Raw genomic sequence first — 23,234 nt, 5'->3', positions numbered from 1 at the left:
GGAATGCACAGCTCCATGGGGCTCAGGCAGGCCCTTCAAAGGTGAACTGGTGAATTTAATGCCCTCTGGAGCTCCTCTGTATTATTAGAGATGCTGCCAGAGACCCTGCAGGGTTCAGCTGCCCCATGGCAGAAATTCTCCCTTGTGGAGAGGGCTGATTGCTTTTTATCTCCACCTTGGGCTGAACCTGGGCCCAAATCCTCATTATTGCTGATTTTATGTTGTGCCAGTGCAGTGGTACAACATAAATCAACAGTTTTCAGTGTGCCTTGATAATTCACACCAACTTCTGCTTGGAAGACCTGAAGCTGTTAATTACTTTCTTATCTCTGAATTTTTTAAAAATATAATAATGATAATGATAATAATGATAAATGTGCTGGTTAGATTAAATTACTGTCTGAGCAGCAACTGCTCCAAAGCAGGGATTGGAAATGCCAAGTTCAGGCAGAATTTCAGAATTTTAGGACTGAAAATTTAGGAATTTTAGGAATGAGTTTCAGGTGATGCACACCCAGAGGTACAGTGTGACTTCAGGCTGCCCACGCTGTGAGTTTGGAGGTCACACTCAGTCACAAATTAATGAAATATTGGTCGTGTTTCTGACTGGAAAGCAGGGGAAGAACCTACAAAATCAAATCCCACATCTAAAGCCATCAAGAAATTATTAGGGAGGCTGAACCAGGAGACTGCAGAGAGGAGGGAGAGCTTTGTGGTGCTCTCAGCTCTGCTTTGTCTCAGCCTTTTACAGATTGATGGGCACTTAATTTCTGTCCCTGCAAATGCTCAGGGTTGGCTGAGGTCTTTCCAGCTGTGTCTCCTGCACTGTTGAAAAACAAATTCTTGTAGGAGACCACTGGGTTCTGGATGAATGTATTGAGTCCCTTTCATTATCAAAAATAAGTGTGTGTGTAAAAGCTGTTGGTGAGGTGATGGGGTGTTTTACTCTCAGTATGTATCTATTTCATTGTGAGAAGATTAGAGACAGTGTGCAAAAGCTAAGATCTTAAATGAGAGAAAATGAGAGAAAAATCTAATCTAAGCTAATATCTTAAATGAGAGAAAGCTGAGATCTTAAATTTCTCCCCTGTAAAATCTGCTGTTACAGTTCCTGCACTAGCAGTGACATTTCTTTTTCTAAATTACATTTTTGTTTTCAGTCTTTGCCTTGTTCTCCCATTCACAGTTTTGAAGGGTTGCAGAACTCAAATCAAACACTCTCAAGGCACTGGAATGCATTTGGTGCTTTGATACTCCCCAAAGACTTGCAATATGATGGAAGACATGAGGGAGAGATTTAGGCTAAAGTTTGCTTTGATTTCCTAAAGAAAACATTCTACTATCGCAGCTGTTAATCAGATAATCACAATCTGTAGTTTAAGATCTGATCTAAATTTTCTCTCTTGCCTTTCTAAAGGGTAAAAGTCTATAGGGGAGAAAAACCCCACAAAATAAATATAATTTATACTGGAATAAATACAGCGAGTTTGCATGAATATTTAATATTTCTCCTGTGGGTCTTTTGCATGTACATTAGCACACAGCTGAACTTCTCAAATTCAAAAGTGATCTCCTTCCCTGCAGTTTGATGCTTGTTTATAAGGTGCTTATATTTCTTTCATTTAACTGAAGGTCATGTGTCCCCCACTTCCAAGTTGCATAAAACTTTTATAGCACGAGCTTTTATTGGAAAAAGAGAATCAGTGAGCATTAGGATGAAGGATTTGTTACACTCTCAGATAATCCTGAACACTCAGAAGTATTTCATGTTTCTCTCTCCAAATACCTGCATTTTAAAATTTGCTGAAGCTGGGATTTGCCAGGAGGTTTACTCACATTTCAGCTGAATATTAATTCTGAGAGCTGGCATGTCGGAAAGTTTCATGTGCTGCATTTAATGGGAATTTGTTTTCCCCTTTGCCAGCACATTTTAGGGAAGTTTATTAATTGTGAACAAGCATCATGCACTTTAATAGCAGGATAGATTTATTTTTCAGTTGCACATTATACAGGGAGACACTTTTGATGTCTATATTGTCATCTGTTAAATGTTAAATCTCTTTAAGTTAATTTTATTAAATCAATGGTAAATCTATTAAATCAATGGTAAATCTGTTAAGTCACAAATATGAAAGACAAATTCAGTTTTCATCCTGTGAAAATTCGAAATGGCATGTCCACAAGTCAAATGGAAAGGTAATTTTTTTACTTATTTTGCATGAGCATTGGCCAGTGTTGTTTCTTAGAAGATTTCTTGTTTGTTCTAATCACAATTTAGAATGTGCCAATATGACTTTAGGCAGATTTTCTTTCTTTTGTAGTAAAACCCAAGCACAAACAGTAAGCCAAGAAGACAACCTCTTGGTGCAGAATGCTTTATTTTCCTGCATGGAGTCATTCTTCCATTGTAAATACTTGACTCTAAATACTGGAAAACCTCCAAGAATTAGAGAAACTTTTTGTAAAGACCACTTTTAGTAGCCCAAAAAAAAAAAACCCCAAAAAAACCAACGAAACAAAACAAAAAAGCTGTAAGACATGCTAAAATCATACAGGCTGTTTCCTTTGCATGCAGCTATTGTTTTGGCTTCAGCAGTAGGTTAATTCATCGTCATTAGCAGGGAAAAGCTCTAAAAACGTCCAGAAGAATGGTGCTTGCTCTTGGCCATTCAGCTACAAAGCAGAGATATTCAGCGCTGTGGTCGGCCCTCAATTATCCCACACAATGGGGCTGGCAGGAGCTGCCTCCCAAAAAGCAAAGGCTCAGCCAATTCAATCCATAGGAATTGGGCTAGAAACCCAAAGTTAATATATTTGCTCGTAGCAAGTTTGTAAACAGTTTTGCTTTCAGCAGCAGATTTTAAGGAAATGTAATAACCTGGGTAAAGAGCAGCCTGCTCTTGTGAGAACCCAAGAAATTCCTCTGGCTGCCCTGGAGGACTCGAGACCCTGACAGGGAGCTCAGAGACCTTGGCACAGAGTCAGAAACACCTGTGCCTTCGATTCTAGCCCTTAGGAAAAACAATTACCAGCCTTATATGAAGATTCACAAGCCACGAAAGTTTAAGTAGAATGATAGTGAGTTTGTTACAAGATAGAAAAATAGAATTTTGAGTTTTTAGAATGGGGGTTGAGAAGCCAAAATGGAGGGATTTGGGCGTGCCTTGTCCTTCTTTCTTCTTCTTGGCCTCCATCTTCTGAGTGATGTTGGCTCTTTTGGATTGGTTTAGAGACAGACTGTCTAACATAGGTGATAGATATTGGAAAATTATTGTAAATAAAGTACACATAGTTTTTAGTATAAAAAGCTAACACCACCCCAAGGGTTTGTGTGCCACAAACCAACTTGCAAGGCAGACCTCAGTGAGTCAAAGAAAGAATATTATGGATAACAACAAATAAACAACCTTGAAAACCAGAACAGAAGAATCCTGACTCCTTCTTCAGCTGCTGGGCTAAGAAAAGAGACTCTGGCACATCTGAGAGTCATCCTGACCACAAGGACTCTGAGATGCTCTGTGCTGTCTTTACCCAGCATTTCATTCTTTGCTGCAGCCAGAGATGGCAGGAGGAGGTGATGCCCTGCTGATACACAACCTGGGTGTCATTCCAGGGGGTGGATTCACTGCAGAGACTTGTGTGGTACTTTCTGGGGTCCCCACTGAAGGGAGGAAATGAATTTGACTCCATGTTTCTAGAAGCTTAATTTATTATATGATATGATATGTTATGATTGTATTATATTATATTACATTACATTACATTAATTACATTACATTATAGAATACCATGCTAAACTATACTAAAGAATAGAGAAAGAATATAGACAGAAGGTTAAAAGATAATAATGAAAAACTCTTCTCTTAACTCTCTCCTCAGAGAGTCCAACACAGCTGGCCATAATTGCCTAATAAGTAAAAGCAATTCACATGCAACTAATGAAGCAATTACTACATTTTAAAGCAGCAAAACACAGGAGAAGCAAATGGGATAATATTGTTTTCCTTTTTCTCTGAGGCGGCTCAGCTTCCCAGGAGAGAAATCCTGGCAAAGGAATTTTTCCAGAAAATATGACAGTGGCAGAGTTGGTATGAAAATTTTATTTCATGTAGGGAATGTTATTTGTAAAAATCTGATATTGTGATATAATGTTGCATAGCTGTAAAGAGGACTGTTGTACTTTTCTGATAGTGGATGGCCTGGTGAAAAGCACTGGATGTGCAATAAATTGTGAGGAACCAGGGAGGTTGTTACAGCAAAATTCAGCTTTTCTCTCCGGCTTTCCTCCCATTACTTTGCCCTTTGCATTCAAAGAAAGCATCATCTCCCAGCTCCTCTCACTGGCTCTGCTCTGTGAGACATTCCAGCCTTCACTCAGGCTTCAAATCCAGAGGAAATCACAGGGACTGTAGGTCATAAATTGTCCAGGAGCAGGAATACCTTCTTGGAGGTGCTGAATGCTCGCTGCTTTCACTGGCATTAGCAGCTCTCAGGACTCTCTTACTTTTTTTTTATTAGTTTTGTTGCTCAGTAGAGTTTGGGATTTACAATCCTAAATACCACTGATTTTCAGTCAGGCCTGCACCAGAATTATTGTGTATTCACCAGCTTTTCTGCACAGAGAGGCAAGGTATGGTTTGTTTCAATAATCTGCTTTTTGCTGTGCTGGATTCCAGCTTCCTTAGAGAAGGATTTTCAGCTGCTCTCAGAGCTTGCAGTGATGAGGTGACACAAATAACTCCAGTTATTTCTGCAAGCCCAGGAAAGGGTACAGCAGTTCAGTGCAATATAAACCAACTGCATGGAATCCATTCCACACTGGCTGATTGGCTTCCTAAAAGCATCATAAAGCTCATTGTAGTTACTTTCTTTTGAAAAATCCTCTCTGCCCATACTTTTCTGAAGTAGGAAGAGTCTTTTTTTCTCTTCCCTTCCCTCTGTACCTTTTCTCTCTCACACACACAGACCTGATTCTGGGTGTAAACCTGGTACCCCCCAGTAACAAGGTCTTGGTACATTTATTGCTGAATTAATGCTCAGGTATTTTAACATCATTGCTTCAAGGTCAGGAGTGTTGCCCTTCAGTCTGTGCTCTGCTTACAGAATCACTGTGGCCCCCCCCCATGGGATTTATTTTCTTTTCTTTTTACCTTCTAACGTGTCAATGTATGCCCGTGGATATTAGAAAGCTTCATTTGTCTCAACAAATATGTCTAATCCTTGATTTGTGGGGATATAATTTTGAAAAATGCTGTAGCATGAGTGGAATTAAATGTGTGGTGTGTTTTGGGGAATTAGCCCCTTGCTTTGGAAAGCCTGTGATTAAATTGAATCTGTTGCTTTTGTGGGCTGCCTGGTTTCCCCTGTGTGTCCTGCATGATATCTGATGTGATAAAGTTGTTTCACCATCTGCATATCTGCTTTTATCACTGCTGTTAGACTTTGATTTGCTGCTTCAAGAAAGAGAACTTTCCTTGAGAAGTTTCTGTAAACACACAAATGCCTTTCCCTGTGTTGGAACTGAAATTTTGCACTGAATGCTGGCATGACCTGCACTGAGCATCAGTGGGAACCAGAGTTCCATGTGCTGCTGACAGCTTTGAAACACAACAATGAAAGTCACTTTATCAGCTCTTTGTGTTCTTCAGATTTATTTTCAGAGGATCTGTGTAACACTTGGATGTAATTCGATAGCTAAACAGTGAACAAGTACAAACCAGGTTCAATTACTTGCTACTTGATCCTTGGAATAAACCCAGCTGGTTATAAAAGTTCTAAATAATTTTGTAAATAAGATGCTGAAATAGGAATTTATGTCCATCGTCTGTAGATGGATTCCAGTTAGGTTATGACAACACTGTTGTTCAGAAATTCAAACCCTGAACAGATTTATACCTTCATATTCTGATTTTTAACATGAAATATTCAATATTTAGATTTTTAACAGCATACAGTGTTCTGTAATTAATAACAAGTATTATTAACAAGCATTAATCTTTCAACCCAGCTGTGTGTGAAAGGTTCACAGGTCCAACCTGCTCTCAGAATACCGAATTAATTCCTCAAGGAGGTCTGGAAACCCACTGGTGTTCCAAGGTGACACAAGACATTTGTTAAGCACAGTTGGAGGATATTTCCAAGAAAATTAAACATAGTTGATGGCACCATCATTCAAATTCTGCTTTTGATTGATTGTCAAGTTAAGACCAGCATGTCCTCTTTGTTTCTCTCATTCCAGTCCATGCAATCTAGAAGATATATGGATAAAATCTGGAGTGTCAGTCTCACAAAGTGAGAAGTTGCAGTTTTTATCACAGAATAAGGCAATTTGACCATTTTTTAACACCTTGGCAAGAGTTTATGACAAGAATAGACAAAAAAGAAATACAGAGGAAACTTTCCCATCAGACTAAACCAAGGTGAAATATAGAATTTCCAAAGTGCAAAAGGTTGAGCTTATTTTTTTTTTCTCTTGAAGATAAAATTTCAAAAGCTCTGGAAGGTGGTTTTCAGAAGTTTGGCAGATGCCTCAGTGTTTCAGAACAGTTGTTAGTGTTTTTCCTGGCCAGTTCTCCTCCCCTCAGAGTGGGTATTCAGAGGATGCAGTTTTATGTTTCAGCTGGACTCATGAGCTGTGGGCAGTGACCAAAAAGGGAGGGCTTGTTTTCCTCTCCCAAGCTTTTCCTTCCCTCTCCAGTGTGTCTGTGGTACTGCTACTCTGACCCCACAGTGAACTGACTCAGAGAACCAAGGCTGTAGAAAACTAACACTAGAAACAAGGAAAATAATGGCTTTTCACTGATGTGGTGCTCTGATCCATCCCGGGGTCAGGACAGTGCCAGGGTTGTGACTGGGGTGTGCAGGATGAGTGGGAGAGCTCTTCATTAATGTAAATGTGATGTACATGTAGATTTCTAGCAGTTTTATCAGGTTAAAGATTATTTCTGGATCACCTCTACTGCTGATAAGAAGGGTTTTGTTCTCTCTGCTTGGTGCTCTGTTTTCCTGCATCCTCCTGCTGATTTCTGGTTTGTTGGATCAGGAGATTCAGCTGAAAACCAAACTAACAACAACAACAAACAGAATTTCAGCTTCACAAAAGTTATTCTGACATAGGAAGGGACAAGGTAGTGTGAATTTGTCCTTCGTGACAGCAGCACAAATAAATTTCCTAAAGCCAGTTTTGATGTTGCACTGTAAGTGTTCATTTAGGAGAAGTTTATTTGCCAATTCATTGAGTATCAGGTGCTGTGCTGTGCAGGTTTAACCTTCTTGAAGGATAAGATCTGAAATCATGTGTAGCATCTTCAGTCTCTGTTTTGCCCATGTTTGCTCCTCTGGTGTCTCTGCTGAGATGGACAGTGAGCCACACAACACTGCTGGATGTAGGAGAGACATCAGTGTATGCAGTGTGTGATGGCCTGCTGTAAAATCATTATCTGTGTTAACATCAGTGCCTTTTGGAAGTTTTATCTTAAATTTTTCATAATAACAATAATATTAATAAAACAATTATTTGTGTTATAAAATAATATATTGTCATAATATAGCTAATATAAGAAATATTAATATATTTAATATTATTAAATATAAGTATAATAAAATAATTTGATAATATATATGTTGTAATGATAATAAACATTATAATAAGATTTACTATAAAATAATAATATATATATAATTATTTATTATAAAATAGTCTGTTCTGTCTGGTTTCACTCAAGTGTCTGTGTCATTGAACACATTATCTGGGGTGTTTGGGAGGGATGCTCTTGGCACGAGAGCACAGCTGATGGCTTGGAGCTCCAGCTCTGAGGTGAAGTGCATTCCTGATCCCTGAGGGACCTGGCAGCTCTGAGGAAATGCCATTCTGGCCTCTCCAGACACATTTCACAAGTACCCATGGGCTCGAGACTTTCTTTTGAAGTTTTTGTTTCTTTCAGACATGAGATTCAATGCAATGCCCTCTGGCCTGGCTTTTCTCCCTGCTGCTGTTTTCTTTTGGGATTACTGTTTGCTCATTGTTTGGTTCAGGCCATACTCAATTGCCCTTGTAATTAATGTGGAGCTAATAACCATGTGCTGATAATCAGGCTGCTCTGCTTTTCTGGGCTTGGTTTGACTCCTTCAGCTCCCACCGACTCTTGGCGGGAGATTTTTACATTTAACACCTCTGAACTGGAATATTTCAGCTCTGGGCAACCTGCTGATGAGTTAAGATGCATTTGGTGATAGGATTGTTCTGACTAAATATGAGTGCCTAGAATTGAAGTGTCTGGATGAAAATGAGTCACCCTAAGATGCCTTTAGGGACAGTGAATTTCTGTCATTGTGCTCCTGGGGCTGCCATGCTGTGTGCTTCACCCTGTAAGAAAAATGGGAGAATTTTGCTGTCACATTTTGATTGGATTTCTAATTTAATTAATTTGGACAATTGATTTAAATGTCTTTATTTGGTTTTAAGTCCATGTTTATCTGTGGAAATGGAAGTGGCCAGACATAAGAGTTTGTGGAGCTCCCTCAGGCTGACATCAAGAGGAGCCCTTTTAAAATGAAGATGCTGAGATGCATGTGACAAATGTACACTCTGTTTAAGAACTTCACATGTACAGGAGTATTAATATTACCACTGAAACATGAAATTGTCAGCTTGCAGATCAGCACTGGCATTTGAGTGACAGCAGTTGTGAAGTTGGTTTTTCTTCATGCCCCAGGGTGTGCTCTGCAGTTCCTGTGTCTCTGCTGGAAGCTGCTGCCTTCACTTTGCACCTTGTGTTTGACAGGTTCAGTCTCCTCTTTGCCTGGATACTTCATCCTGTGCAAAAAAAAGAACCAGTTTACCTCCTGTCATCCACATTCTGGCTTATTTCACAGCTGTATTTGCAACAAGTTTGTTTAAAGCTTCAAAGACCCATTTGTACAGTTCTTGGCTGTCACAAATGAAGAGATGAACTTAATAGTTGCTCCCTTTTCTCTACTTAAAGCTCTTCCTTTCCAAAAACCTTTAATTGTAGGTACCCCTGGGTAGCAAATCCACAGTACTCAGGTAATGTTTATAACAAATTGCATTTTACTTGTCCAAGCTTGATTAGGATTTAAGTGTCTTTGGCAGAAAGAAAAGATCAGTGAAAGTTCACACTTAATATATGTATAAGGAGTATAAAATGGAAAAAAAAATCAATGCTCAGGAATTGTAGGGTTCAGTTTAAGAACTTGAACTTTCCGTGATTCTTCTCAATTACTTCATTTCCACATTAACATCATCATTATTGATCAAGTGCCAGCTCCAGTATAATACTCTAAATCTGGAAAAATTCTTTAAGTACTCTGAATGTGTTGCAGCTTGGGGGAGAAGAGAAGGCCATGGAATTTGAAGCAGGAACCAGACTCACCTTTTGTGCTGTGGCACCTGGGAGATTCTGGTACACACTAAGAACCTGCTAAATTTCCAGCACTTGCTCTTCTCAGTGCTTGAAATTGCTGAAGTTTAGGCACAGGCACAATTTCAGGTGAATGTGTGAGGTCTATTTGTTCCTCAGAGGCTGCTGGGTTTGATATTTTGTGAACTGACTGGATTTTTATCTCTTTTTTTTCCCCTAGGTGTTCACCTCCCATGGGCCCACTGTGATCATGCCAACCTGGTTCTGCTCTCGGGAGTGGTTTTTCCATGTGGGGAGATTTGATGAGGGTGGAAAGGTGAGTGGTGCAGGTGATCTGGAGTCCAGGAGCCATCCCTTTGTTTATCAGCCTCTACCTGTTATTAAGGAGCAATAGGGAAAGGGTCTTGATGAAAACAGCTCTAAAAAAACAGAGGTCATACAATTTTTTTAAAAAAAACCTGTCTCCAACCAACTGGAGTTGTTTGGGAATAACTCTGGTGATGGAAGGACCTACCTAAAGTTGACATTATAACACATCTATTGGATGTGTCAGCAAACCTGGAAAAAGTAAAGTTTCAGACATCCAAGCTCCTCTTTGTCCCTGGAATAGATGCTAAAAACAGGTGAGCCCTTCGTTTTGTTCTGAGCAGGGTGGGTTGGTTGCTGAAAGAAGTTGGGAGGGAAGGAAGGTGAAGAATGGCAGAGGGATAAAAGCACCTTCACCTAAAGGGGAAGGTTTATATCCCTGAGAGGAAAAAAGAAGGGCCATAAAAGTATTACCACAAAAACTCATTTATCCACCTGTCCTCTTGTCAATCTTAGTCCTTGTGCTTGTCCTTGGAAGGTTTTAAGTAGCTTCTGCTCAAGGATCAGGGCTGAGAGGTTACAAATTCAATACCTGTGGTCTCAGAAGTGTTTTTTCCCTGACAGTTAGGTGTTCTTTGTCTTTATGAATTTCCTGTATGAGTTCAATTGGATTGCTTTAAGCTCATCAGTGTGTTTGTGGAATAAAATCCATGGGTGTCTGTTAGCAGTATTTATTGTGGTAGTTGAAATATGTTGGCAAATAGATTTAATTTAAACACATTTGGATCCATTTTGTGTGGTTTGGTTCTGAGAGGTTTGGCTTCCAGTGGTTTTGCTGAGATTTTAGGGCTAAAATGGGTAGTTCTGATTTTTTTTTAAGCTTTCATTTGTTAGCACTCTAAAACAAATCTGCTAAGGCTATTTCCTATTTAATTATTTAAACTACAACAGATGATTATGATGATGATTATTATTATTTTTATAGCTTTTAAATGAAGCCCTTCAGTGCCATGCAGTGTGTGTATATATATACATGTGTGTGTATGTATGAGAATATACAAATATTATTCTTTGGGCTGCCAAAAAATTATAATTATAAGGAGACAGCAGAGAGAGAACTGAATTGTTTAGAGCAGTGAAAAGATTTGCCCTTAATTACATGGTGGGTGAGTGGAAGAGCTGAGAATGGTGCCTGGTTCCCAATACAATCTACATTTACTGACCCATACTCTTTATTTCTTTTTTATTATTATTTCTTATCATTGTATTTTCACTCTCTGAAGGATGTTTGACTTCTTGAGTGTTGTTAGTAAGCTCCAGAAAGAAAGCAAGCAAGTTAAAGCAGCAGCAACAATAGAACAGCAAGCCTAATGATAAAGTTCAAGGGGTTAAGTTAAATAGACTATTGTTCTGTGCTTTTTGCTTTTCATTTTGGCTTTTTTTCCTCCTTGTTTTGTTTTATGAGTTGGGTTTTTTTTTTGTTTTGCTCTCTCTGTGTAATTGTGTAGGAACTATGCCACTGGTTATTCACTGACAGTCTTAATCCTGATGATTTTTCAGCCACAATGCTTGATATGTCCTTCCAGTTTGAAGAATTACCAGTGATAAGTTGAACTTATTGTTTGTCCCTATTGTGAGGTGTCCAACATGCCCAAGCTCAGACTCTGTCTGATACAGAGACCTTCAGAAAAATACCCTAAAAACAGGACAGACCTGAACAAAGCCATGAACTCAAACCTTTGTCTTCTGTGGGTTTAGAGTACACAAAATCAAGCCTTAAATCTTGAGCATTTAGTGTTACAAAGTATTTAACATTGCTCTAACTCGTTCATTTTCATTTGAAAAGAATCCCTTTAAAGCAAAGGAAGTGTTTCTGTGCATCAGCAGAGCTGAGAATACTCTGAAGGGTTTCATCCCTGTAAGTTCTGACCTGAGCCAGGATCTGCATTAATCTGATCACTTCCATCTCCATTTTTGAGTCAGTGTTTATTAATGAGGCTTGCCAGTGTCACATTGCTGAAAGTAAACACAGAACAGGCCAACAAATCCCCATGTTTTGGCCTTCTCCATTTGCTGAGCTGTTTCTTGCCAAAAAGCTGCATTTCTCATTTGAAATTAAATCCAAACACCTGTTCTTCGTATTTCAGTGCTGAGGAAAGAATGGAGGGTAATTCTTCCATGGGAGAAATTATGATTTGGTGTTGATGGTAACAGAGTGGGTGGAGTGATCAAATACAAATAGATGTGCTATGGTGTAAATCTGTTTTTAATCCTTTTTTTATTCCAGATAGATATTTCTCTCTCCAGTCATTCACGCTTTAGGTGAAACAGGTTTTTCCATTTTTCTTTTTTTTTTTTAATGAAGTTCTTTCTGATGAAGATCTGCAGTTGATGCAAGTGTATTCCTTTAGATCCAAACAAAATACTATCTTCATAAATAGTCTGTAAGAACCTGACAGGTTTTATATATTAATTAATAAAAATTAAAAATCTATTAATTAACTAAAATTTTATATATTAATTAACTAAAATTATTTATGCCATCTCTGATGAATGATAATTAAAGCAGGAGTACTGAAAAGATTTTAGCAAGCTCTGATGGTGTTCTGAGACCGAGATAATACAATGGAAGTGGTCACAAGCCTATAAAGTTACATTTCAAATAGTATCCCCTGCTGGAAGAAGAGTCAAATGATAAACCATGTTTTTTACTCACTTTTTTTAGGAAACTAAAAGAAAATATTATTTTAATCAATTTTGGATAAAGAGTGCAGCACTTCCTTATTGCAAAAAGTAGCAGCACTTCCTAAACCCTTCAGAACTCCCATTTGCCGCTTGGTGTGTGACATTACCACGGGTGGCTTTGCTGCTGCAGTTTTTGGTGTCTCCCAATAAGTAGCACCATTGTTAAAAAGTAATAACCGTGTCCAAAAGCATCACAAAAAATTGTGCTGGGGAGAAAAATGCCCATGTTCTGGCCTAATGTGAAAAGCAGGTTTTAAAGCTGTGTCATCTGTTAGAGTGGGGAACTCCCCAGTTGTGTGCAGTGGGAGATGAGGTGCCTGTTATTAGTGAAGAAAAGTTATTTTTTCGTGATTCTGACAGAAATGCTGAGTTCAAGGAGAGCTGTACAAATGAGCATTGCTGCCCTGCATGCAAGGGTGGAAAATTGCACTCTTGGCTCTCTCCAGGCAGAATTACTCTTCACATCACAACTGTTATGTGCCAAACTTGTCTCTTTCTCTAGAATTTTACCGCAACTTGCTTCCAAATTTCCTGTCACCCCTGTGTTTATCCTTCCTTTTTAAGTGTATGAAAACTGAAAACGGAGTGACAGCCTTAAAGTTCTGAGCTAATCTCAAAGTGTAAACAGGGGGAAAATTATTCTTAATGAGCCCCAGATGGAATCGTGCATTGTAAAGCACCAGCCTGTCTGAATACAAACTCTGAACAAAGTGTCTGGAGCTCAGTTTCATTCTATTTTTGTGATAAAAGGTCACAAAAAACACGAACTGAGGAGGTGTCAAAATATCCTTTTGAGCACAGGAGACTGTAGGCCATGTGGAAAGCTCTGAGGTAAATGTGGCTGTTAGGCACCCACTGATGCAATTTTCCACGTTTCCCTGCCAGAGCACACAAATGTCACTCCATTCAGAAAGGCAAGTGGTTGTAATAATGCCTGAGAGGTAAAAGGCCAAGTAGGAATTTGGTTTTTTGGAATGTGAATTAAAATACTCTCAGTCTGTCAAATAAGCTATCAAGATGCTGTGGAGAAAATTTGGATAAAATACAGGCACTACTGGGGGTTTTTGGTTTGTTTTTGGCTTGATATAGTTAAGGCTGAACAGAGATCAATATTTGATCTAAAAAGCAGAGAAAAAGTAGTGGAGTCTGTGATTAATTACACTTTATGATCTATTTGAAAATTCACCCCATACCCCATGTCTAATTATATTTTCTGCTGGTCTGTTATTAAATATCATTTACAATTTACCACCTCCCTTCCATTTGACTTCCCCATCATCTTTGTTTAACTGCATTTCTCTGTGCCAAGACATTTGGATGAAAGCAACCTTTTGGAGTTTCCTTTAACCTGTTATTTCCTAAACAATAAAATAAATCCTAATGGGCTCTGGGTCCTGTAATCAAGGCAAAATGATGGAAAGGCATTTGGATGAGAGCCAAGAAATGAAGTGACAGATCTGCAGAAAGGGAGACTTAAGAATATCTTGGATAATCCTGTAGGAAAGCTATTAATAGCTATTTAATTCTTCCCACTCGCCAGTTTTAGGCTCCTCTGAGGAATTAGAGTGATTTTTTTCTGTCCAACAATTACCCTGATGGTGCTGAGTGGTTTCCAAAATGTTGCAGCCTAGTTTTCCTTGATGCCCCTGACCAAAAGGGAAAACCAAGCTTTTCCAAACGTGAAGACTTTTTCCCCTGTGGATTGATGAGCTTCTCCTGTCTTATTTGTCATTGCTGTTTATTATAAGTGCATGTATTCATGAAATAATGGTAGATCTCCCATTTTCACCAATCAGACTTGTCTGCACAGGCTAAATCTCCAATGGTTGTGCTCACAAAGATCTGCCACCTCTGCCAGAGTGTCTGTGAGCTGGGACAGGGCAGGGACTGAGACAAGGCTGGATAGGGATGGGGGAGGAAGCTGGGACAGATTGATCCTGGTTTAGCAGTAAAAGGCAGCTTTTATATTGTGTATGTGCCTCTGCAGCCCCATGGTGGTTTCTGTCCAAGCAAGCAAATGAAAGTTCCTTCAGCCTGAAGTGCTGCTCTTGGTCATCCCAGCATGACCTCAGCAGGTGCTCGTGGTTACAGCATTGCACAGGGCATCACTTGAATTAAAACTCCTCCAAAAATTGCTGTTGGTCCCTCTGGGAAGGTAATAAACTCCTTAGGGAAACCTCCAGGCTTTGCCTGGAAAGATCCCTGCTGATGCTCCTCATCCTAGCTGATGGTGGAGGTGCAAGAGTTGTGCAAGAATTGCTTGTTGGGAGGTGCTTGAAGCTCTTTGGGAAATGTTGAGGTGGCTGCAATTGGAGCACAGTTTGCTGGCAGGAGTGAGAACAATGAGCAAGAAAGTTCACAGATAATTTAGTTAACCCCTTAAAGAGGAGTTCCTTTAACTCAGATTTGCTTGACACACCCCATGGTGTATTAAAAAAATCAATCCCTTCATTTGTACAACTATCAGCACAAGCAGTACCTGCCCAAGATACTGGGTCAGCAGAAACCTTCCTCTGTTCAGTGGGAATGTGCAAAAATTAACTATGATTTTGCATTTGGCTGGTTAGAGCAGAGCAGGGGCAGGCTGTGCTTTTCTCTGGGAGCTGTAATTAGTTTATGCCTTTTTGCAGCAGAGGATGTGGGGTTGGGTTTTGCCTGTAATATGGAAAATTCTGCATGTAGTCCAGTAACATGTAAACTGTGCAATTTAATTGTATTTATTCTTGCTGAAAGCTATTGATGTGGTAGCCTATTGCTGAAATGCTGGGTTAGTAATTGATACTTTTAGCTATGGATATTCATTTTCAAAAAATACATTAAAATATCCCTTTAGTGGTTAAACAGCTTTCTCTTTCAGAGCTGTGCTGTTTCACAAAGATTCCTGGTGTTTAAAATGCCATCTGGATCCAATAATAGATCTCAGCTGGGAAGGAACTCTTGTGTTGCAGCAAACTTACACGCTCAAGAGCCCGAGGAAGTCCCATCCCTGCAGGATCCATAACACAGTCAACATTTTCCTCTGAAAAATCCATGGCAGTGCTGCTCCTTTGTAATGTGAGAGGCCACTGCTGAGCAGTGCAAGGCACCTGCTCCTTCCTAGGCCTGAGTGCACTTTATTCCACAGAATTTCTGCCACTTAAAGGAAAGAAAAAGAGCCCTTGGAACCAAAGAGCATTTTTTAAAAGATCCTTTTACTTCTGTACTAACTCTTCTTTAGTATACATATTAACAGTTGTCTTGAATAATGTAAATGCTTGTCCAAAAGAGAAGGAATTGCTGAGATGTGACATAATTATAGATCAAAATCAAAATCTGGCTCCTGCAGCAAGCTGATATCTGCTGCACTTGGGCCCTGAGACATGGCTGTATGTGACCAGAAACAAGGTTTGAACTTTTCTGCTGGCTCAGTGTCTCCCTTCAAGTCCACAATAAGGAAAATATAGAAAGGGCTACAAGATAAATGGAAAGAAATTGATTTTGTGTGTTTCTTGTATTCTCGGTATCTGTGGTTGCTGGCTGCCACTCCAGCTTCCCCCAGATTTCTTTTGTGGCTTTCAAAGTAGGTTCACATAAAGCACAAATTGTATCAAGTGGTCTAAAAGTTTTCTTCTGCATTGCAGCTCTTAAACCAGAAGTCAGACAAATGTCTACAAATACCAATAGCTGCAGATGAGCTGTCCTTAGTGAGCAGAATCCATTTAATCCAGAATGTGGGAATTCCAATCAGTGTCACACCTGAACCAGGGTGAGGGCAGGAGCTGCAGAGTGCAGAGCTTGGCTGGGTTCTGATTCCCCCCAGGATTCACATGTTCAGCTGAGTGCTCTGCAGTTGTTTTCCAGGGTTCAGAGAGGTTTTTGTCTCATTTCTCTTCCACTCCCACACCCCTCTGCCTGGTGAGGATGAGAAATAGTCACTGCACTGTATTGCTCTCATTACTAGAGGGCCAGTTCAGCACTTTAATTAGAGAATCTAATTTTCTTAATTATGGAAGAAACTCAGAAGCTGTAGTAATAGGGGAAAATTTCAATTAATATTTTTTTTTAACTTGTACTCATTATTTTTCTGTGTTGAAATAGAATGGTTGAAATTGAGGTTGAGGTTTATGACCTGGTTATTCATATGTGTCATACTGTCTACAGAAAAAAAATTATTTCAGTCTCTCCAACTTCTTTTCCTTTAAAATTTGGCCATTTTATCTTTCCGCTTTTTGTTGTTGTTACACTAAAATGTTTTCTTTGACCCACCTGGTTTTATAAAAGGGAGCTTTTTAGTCTGGTAAAAAAACATGTGACCTTTTAAACACTGTATTGCAGGGAAGAAATATCTTTATTTAAATATGAAAAAATGAAATCTTCTAGTATTTCAAGTTATAGCTTTGCAAAATATAAATAAACACTCCTTTTTTTTTACCTTTGTGGAAGACTTTAAATGTGGATTTATGCTTTCATATGGAAATGGAAAATAGAAATGGAAAAATGGAAATGAGTGCTATGAGCCATATAATTGCCCTTCTGACACTGCATCACGTGCATGAATATTCTCTGATTTTTAAGTGGAAAATGTTGAAATTACAGTGAAATCCCTCATTTTTCCTAGAGCCTGCTAGATCCACAATTGCAGGAGCTTTTATCCTGTAGTGTTTTCAGCAGCAGTGGGTGCAATCCCATAAGGATGAATGTACCATGGAAGGAAGTTTCAAGAAAAAGAAAAAAAATATTTTCAGATGTTGCCTCATTCTGAGGTTGCCTTTATTGCAGTTTTTATTGAAGTCTGTCATTATGGGGCCTGAGTCACCTTTCCTAAGTAGAGACCAGCATTTGTATGACAGCCAGAAAAAGAAGGAGGATTCCAGTAAAATGAGTAAAAAACCCTTCTCAAGTCACTGATCCTTTGCAGTGCAAACTGTTTGGTTACATGGAGCTTTAGGCTGCACAAACTTAGCAGCTGGGTTTCTCTTTCTTTTGGATTCACCTTCACCAAGCTTGAGATCCCTATCAAAATGAGATGATTGATTTTTCCACCTCTGCCCTTGCCCTTCATTTACAAATGAATGCTGCTCATTCAGCAGCATTAGCTGCATTTATTTCATGATTGGGACATACACAAATAATAGTATAGAATCAGAGATGGGCTTGGGTTGGTACTTAAAGATCTTTTTATTTCACCTCCAGGTCACTGCCAGGTTGCTCCAAGCCCCATCCAACCTGGCCTTGGGGAGTCCACACCCAAAATTTATGAGTAACAATTCTGTTGGACCATATTCATTTGGCAGGAAAAGACAAACACCGTCAGATGTAACTGAATACTGATCCAATAACTGTTTTCTGTTGCAGGGTGTCCCAGAGGATCTGTTGTTTTTTTATGACCATCTCCAGAAGGGTGGTGGAGTCTTTCGAGTGAACCATTGCCTCCTGCTCTACCGGTACCACCCCCGGGCTGCCACTCACTCTGTCCTCGAGTAAGCTGTGCTTTCCAGGAGAATTTCAATTTGGATTTATCTTGGATCATCAGCAGCAAAGATGGTGAAACTGCGTTGGGGTTTTTAATTAGGATTTTTAATATGTAATAATATCATTCTCATGTTTTTTTGACGTATGAACCATGATGTAAAACAAAAATTCCAAGTGTTGCGGCTTAATTGCAAAATCAACTGCCTCAAAATTTAAAAAGTAAACAGAAACTTGTAATACCAACAAAAACCATCTTTTGGAAAAAAAAAAAAAAAGAACCAGACCAAAACCAAGCTTTTAATCTGATAATGTGCTGTCTTTACATATATTATTTTCTTATTTTAAAGGGTCTAAACCACCTAAATCAGATAATGAGGTTTGAAAAATCCCTGAGGATGTTTAGGAGTAATTATCTCAGGTGCTTCCTTGTGAGATGCTTTTGTTGCCTGCTGCCTTTCCTGGGCTGCTCAGCCCCTAATGGAGGTGTTAAATTGCTGATTCCTCAACATGCTGCAAGCTGAGCCAAAGCTGTTCCCTTCTCTTATGCATTGACAGTAATAAAAAATTACATGGGTTTTGCAGTCCTTTAGGAATCCCATGCCAGAATCACAGTGGTAATTAAGTAAACTGTTTTCTTACTGATTAATGATATGAGTACACTTTTCAGTCAGTCTTGTTTTTATGGCTTAGTAGAAATGTCCAAGCAAAAATGAACATTTCTGTGTGCATCTTTGTTCTCCATCCCTGTATTGCTGCACATAGCATAAAACAAATGAATCCCAAAAATAGCCCACTCATGGTTAATATCACTACAGATCTTCATAAATATGAATATCTATCTAAAATCATTTAAGTATGGAAAGGTTATTCAAGCAAATAGTACATATGATTTTGATTTTGCAAACAAGCATGAGATAAATTATTCTCCTTTTTATTCATGTTGAAATGTAAAGATTTCTCTTTTTTTCCTCTTTTACTGTGTGATCCTTTTGGCAGTTAGTGACCAACTTTCCAGCCACGCATTTTGGGACGCTAAAAACTCTTGGAAGCCTTTTGCTCCTATCTGTGGGAAAGCATCTAATTCTTGGAAATTAATTTGTTTTGAATTTACTGCAAGCTGTTGCTTATTGAGATCTCCAAGGCTGTGTGGCACAAGCACCCTGAATTACAGCATCCTGGGGGAATGTGGAAATGCTGTGAGCTCTCTCAGATGTGCAGGGTGCCTGTCCAAATTGGCGCCTTCCTTGTCTCATTCTAAGAAATCGGGAGAGCTGCTCTTCCTCTTGGCTTCCTGCTGGCACTACTGGGGATGATGTTTGGTGTGGCTTTCCAAACAGGAGGTTGTGCAACAGCTCCTTGTCCTGGCTCATTCCCTTGTTTGTTGCCCGAGTTCTGAAGGGTTGCCCAGTGTTTGTGTCTGGAGACTGAAAGGAACGTTGAGCAAAAAGAGATTAATGGACTCATCACCAAGGTTTAAGTTTATAATCTAAATTGGGTCTTGCCTAATTTGCCTCTTGGTCATTCCACCTTATTTAATGCATGCTCTGGCTTCTCTAGAAGCCCTTTTCTTTATATGGTGTGTTTTGTTGAGCAGCTTTCTGTGGTGTTTTGCTTTTTGCCATTGGCCCAGGTCATCTTTAAATTTTGAGTTAGCCTAGACCTAGATTTGGAAGTAGTAACTCACCAGCCAAATTATTATCTTGTCTGAGATCAAAATGATGTTGCAGGAAAGTTGATTTTTTTTTTTTTTTTTTTAACACTGGTTTCAGTCTTAAAAACCATAGCAGGCCATTTTTATACAAAGGTGCATCATTCATTCTTTCCAGTAAAGACATCAGTCACTCGTAGCCTGTGATGGTTTCAGTTTATGTGAGTGTCTTTCAGAACCTGCCAGGGGGAAAGAAGCCTCACTGCATTTTCAGACTTCCTAAAATATGTGTAAAACTGCTTGGCAAGTGATGTTTGGTTCTTTTATTTTTTTACTTAGTACATATAATTGTAAACACTCGTGCTTTAGGTCATTTCCTATGATTAGTATCCTTCTGGAACACATATCTGGAGCTGAGAGTATCTGTGAAGCAGGAAACCAAATCTTATTTGCATTCTCCCTTACCCTGGAGGCGTCAGTCTGCATTATTAAATGTTTTGGGTGTGTGACAGAATCTGCATGAAGTTCAGTGTCTGTGTTTAGATTTCATTGGGTGCATGCAGAAATATGAATGTTCTCATTGTCATTTCATCCAAAAAGTCTGTGATGGATACCTGCTGGATTTTGAGAAACTTCTCTCAGCTAGGAATTCACAGCACAAAATCCCTCTTTTCATATCTCTTGGGTCTAAATCACTTTATTTGGTGTTGTACCCTAGGGTTGTGTGTACTCAGTGCTGCATGGCCACATTAAATTGATGTGAGACCATAGTAGAGTTTAGAGTGAGGAATACTGGAGTAAGAAAGTCTAATGTATAATAAAAACATGTTAAAATTCATAGATTATTATCTTGCCAAAGGGGAGAGAAAGGATCTGTATATAGAACAATACCTCACTGCGAGATGAAAGTGAGCTTGGATTTGAGGTGAGCAATAAAAAATTGCACTTGTCTTTAGGTGGTGCAGCTCATGAAGACAGGTGGTTGGGGCATGCACTAATCCTTGGAGCAGTTTACAAGTTTTTAGTCAAGACAAATTTAATACATGTGGAAAAGAGGGTTTGTACTTTCTGTCCAAGATCTGAGCAATTCCCTCTTACACAGAAAAGGTGAAGTGCACCTTCAGTAATTTCAGTTCCCCTGTGCTCAGAATAAGCATGATGCTGCTCTGCAGGAATAAGCAGAATTACATAATCTAGTGAAAACATCTGGTTTCAGGCACTGGAAGCTTCCAGTGTCATCTGAGCTAAGAGGAACAGGCATCAGTGTGAAACACACATTTGGCTGTTTCAGAGGTGCTCTGAGGCCAGGTCTTGGATCTGTGGTGAGCACAGGAATGCCTCCTTCATTTCCTGCACAATCACACACGGCCAAAAATAGGCAGGAGAGAGGAATAACATACTCCTGTAGAGCTGAAATTAAGATGAGGTCAACTGCATTTTTATCTTCTATGCTTGCATTTGGCACTTCAATTAAACATGGAAACTAATGACCTCATTAGATTCTTGAAAAGTAAATGCCATTAACATTGATAGTCTCTGTCTCTCTTAATAAGCCTTTCATGAAAAATAGGCCACAATGCAAACCATGCCTCAGCTAATGACCCGTGACCTGAAGATGAACCCAGACATTAATAGAACCTATTAACAGTGTAAATGTAATAACTCAGTGGGACGATATAGTCCAGCAATTAATAAGTTCACATGAAGTTCAACAGAACAACAACGGCAAAAAAAAAATCAGTTTATTCACCAGTATGGCCAAGGTTCAAACAGGATTTATTTCTGAATTTCCTGTGGATGGTAAGGGCCTTGAATTCTGCAGCAAAAGCTGTAAGGGATCTGCTTTTTCAGCTCTCACTGTGGTGAAGAAGTTCTCTGGTTTATCGATCAGGTGAGATTCACCTCTCATCCAGAACTCTCTTACCCTGCCATCAATAAAAAGGCCCTGGAAGAGGATGCTCACTTGGGCAGCTCCTCTTCCTGCCTGGTGTTACCTGAGCACTGTGCAGGGCCAGCACAGGGAGAAAAGGTCAGATTTATGGATCTATAGGATTTCTGTGGATGGCAATCCGTGCCTAAAATTCAAGTACTGTTCAGGATATTGGGCTTGTATTTCTGCATTGCTCAAGTACTTGTCCATCTGTCTTTGCTCTGCAGATTCACTTATGTGGCCTCACTGGGGGAAAGGAGGGGAAAGGCAGTGCAACAATATGGCGAGGTTTGACTGAGCTCAGACATTAAATCATGTTGCTTTTATTGTCACATTATCTTTCATTTCAAAATAGGAGTAGAGCAGATGTTTCTTGACTCCTGTAGTCAGTCAGTAGGGTCACCACACATTTTTAACAGAGCTCCATTGTTGCATTACTTGGGTGGATGGTCTGGTAATAACTACTTGGGGCTGAGGAACACACGGTGTAGTCATTCTCACCCTCGGCATGAATACCCTCGTTTCACTCCTGCAGGATTTTGGCTCCTCTTCTTCCTCCCAGGCTCCATAACTGATGAGCATTGAGGGGCCAGGGCAAGTCAGATCTTAGGAAAATTATGTAAGCCTCAAAAATGACATTTGGAGTAGAAATACTCCTAACATTTCTTTTACAAAGTTGTAACAAAATGAAAGGAATGGGGGAAATAATGTATTTCAAGATTTGGGGTCAAGAAAGAGCGTTAGGATACGGGAACAAATTTGTACATTGAGAAGTATTTTGTCCCACCTTCTGGCTGAGGAAAATCTTGTGAACTGAATGCAGGCTTGGACATGGCACTAAAGGCTGCTGCAAATTGCTTACTCTAATCTTTTGTGAGATGGGTAGGAAAAGCTGTCTTGATTTGGAGTTGAAGCAGAGTAATAATACCTCCTTGGTTTTGCTGGTGGCTGTGAATATGTAATAATGCATAATCTGAAAATAGCTGTGAGAATCATCTCTGAGTAGTGGTTTGTACAACTTCTGGATCGTTTCAGGCATTTTCTTTAATTACCCTTTGCACGTTGCTGCAGCTCCTGTCTGCTGCACCTGCACTGGCTGCTGAAGGATGGGAAAATGGCATTCCCTTATCCCTCCAGGCAGGAATCCCAGTTATCTCTTCTGGAAACATCAAAAAAAAAAAAAAAAAACAAAACAAGTGGCAACTTAGGTGAAGCGGAAACCTGAAGGGAATAACCGAAACTCTCTCCTCTGACACCTGTAAGCTCCCTTTGCCCCAGCCTGTGGGATTGTTTGTGCAGAGGGAGTTCTCACAAAGATGAAGCCTCTGAGTGTCACTCTTAATTCTCCCTCAGTTCTGTGTTGATCTGGTATCTCAGCTTGCACTGTTAAAAATATTTCAGGGTTAAGTCAAGACTTCAAAGTGTTTGATAGAACTTAATTTTTTCATTGAAAACACATGATATGGAGGTGTGAGTGCCACTGTGATATTTTATGAAAAATCCCTTTGCCAGGATTTTTCTCCTGTGAAGCCTCAGAAAAGAAATGTAAACAATCATTATCTGATTGCTTGGAATGTGGTTTGGAGGTTGCTTACCAACAGGTGCATCTTTGATTGGTTCCATGTGAATTGCTTTTAATTAATGACCAATCCCAGTCCAGCTTTGTTGGGACTCTGGTCAGTCACTGGTTTTTCTTATCATTCTTGTCTAGCCTTCTGATGTCTCCTTTCTCTTTCTTTAGTATAGCATAGCATATCATATCATATCATATCAT

General features: G+C 39.4%; 1 protein-coding gene across 6 annotated transcripts in view; it reads left to right on the top strand.

Moving 5' to 3' along the window:
- The window catches only part of B3GNTL1 (UDP-GlcNAc:betaGal beta-1,3-N-acetylglucosaminyltransferase like 1), a 105,882-nt gene that overhangs the window by 66,032 nt on the left and 16,616 nt on the right, over positions 1 to 23,234 (top strand). For all 6 annotated transcript variants that reach the window (XM_026797678.2, XM_005494481.4, XM_074555259.1 and 3 more), the window contains 2 exons: positions 9,601 to 9,696; positions 17,766 to 17,890. In XM_026797678.2, coding sequence (XP_026653479.2) covers positions 9,601 to 9,696; positions 17,766 to 17,890 — 221 coding nt within the window. The remainder of the gene's footprint in view (positions 1 to 9,600; positions 9,697 to 17,765; positions 17,891 to 23,234) is intronic.

This window comes from Zonotrichia albicollis, chromosome 19 (genome assembly GCF_047830755.1).
Source record: "Zonotrichia albicollis isolate bZonAlb1 chromosome 19, bZonAlb1.hap1, whole genome shotgun sequence".
Lineage (NCBI taxonomy): Eukaryota > Metazoa > Chordata > Aves > Passeriformes > Passerellidae > Zonotrichia > Zonotrichia albicollis.
Note: the sequence above shows the minus strand (reverse complement) of the source record. Positions and strands in the feature narration are given on the sequence as shown.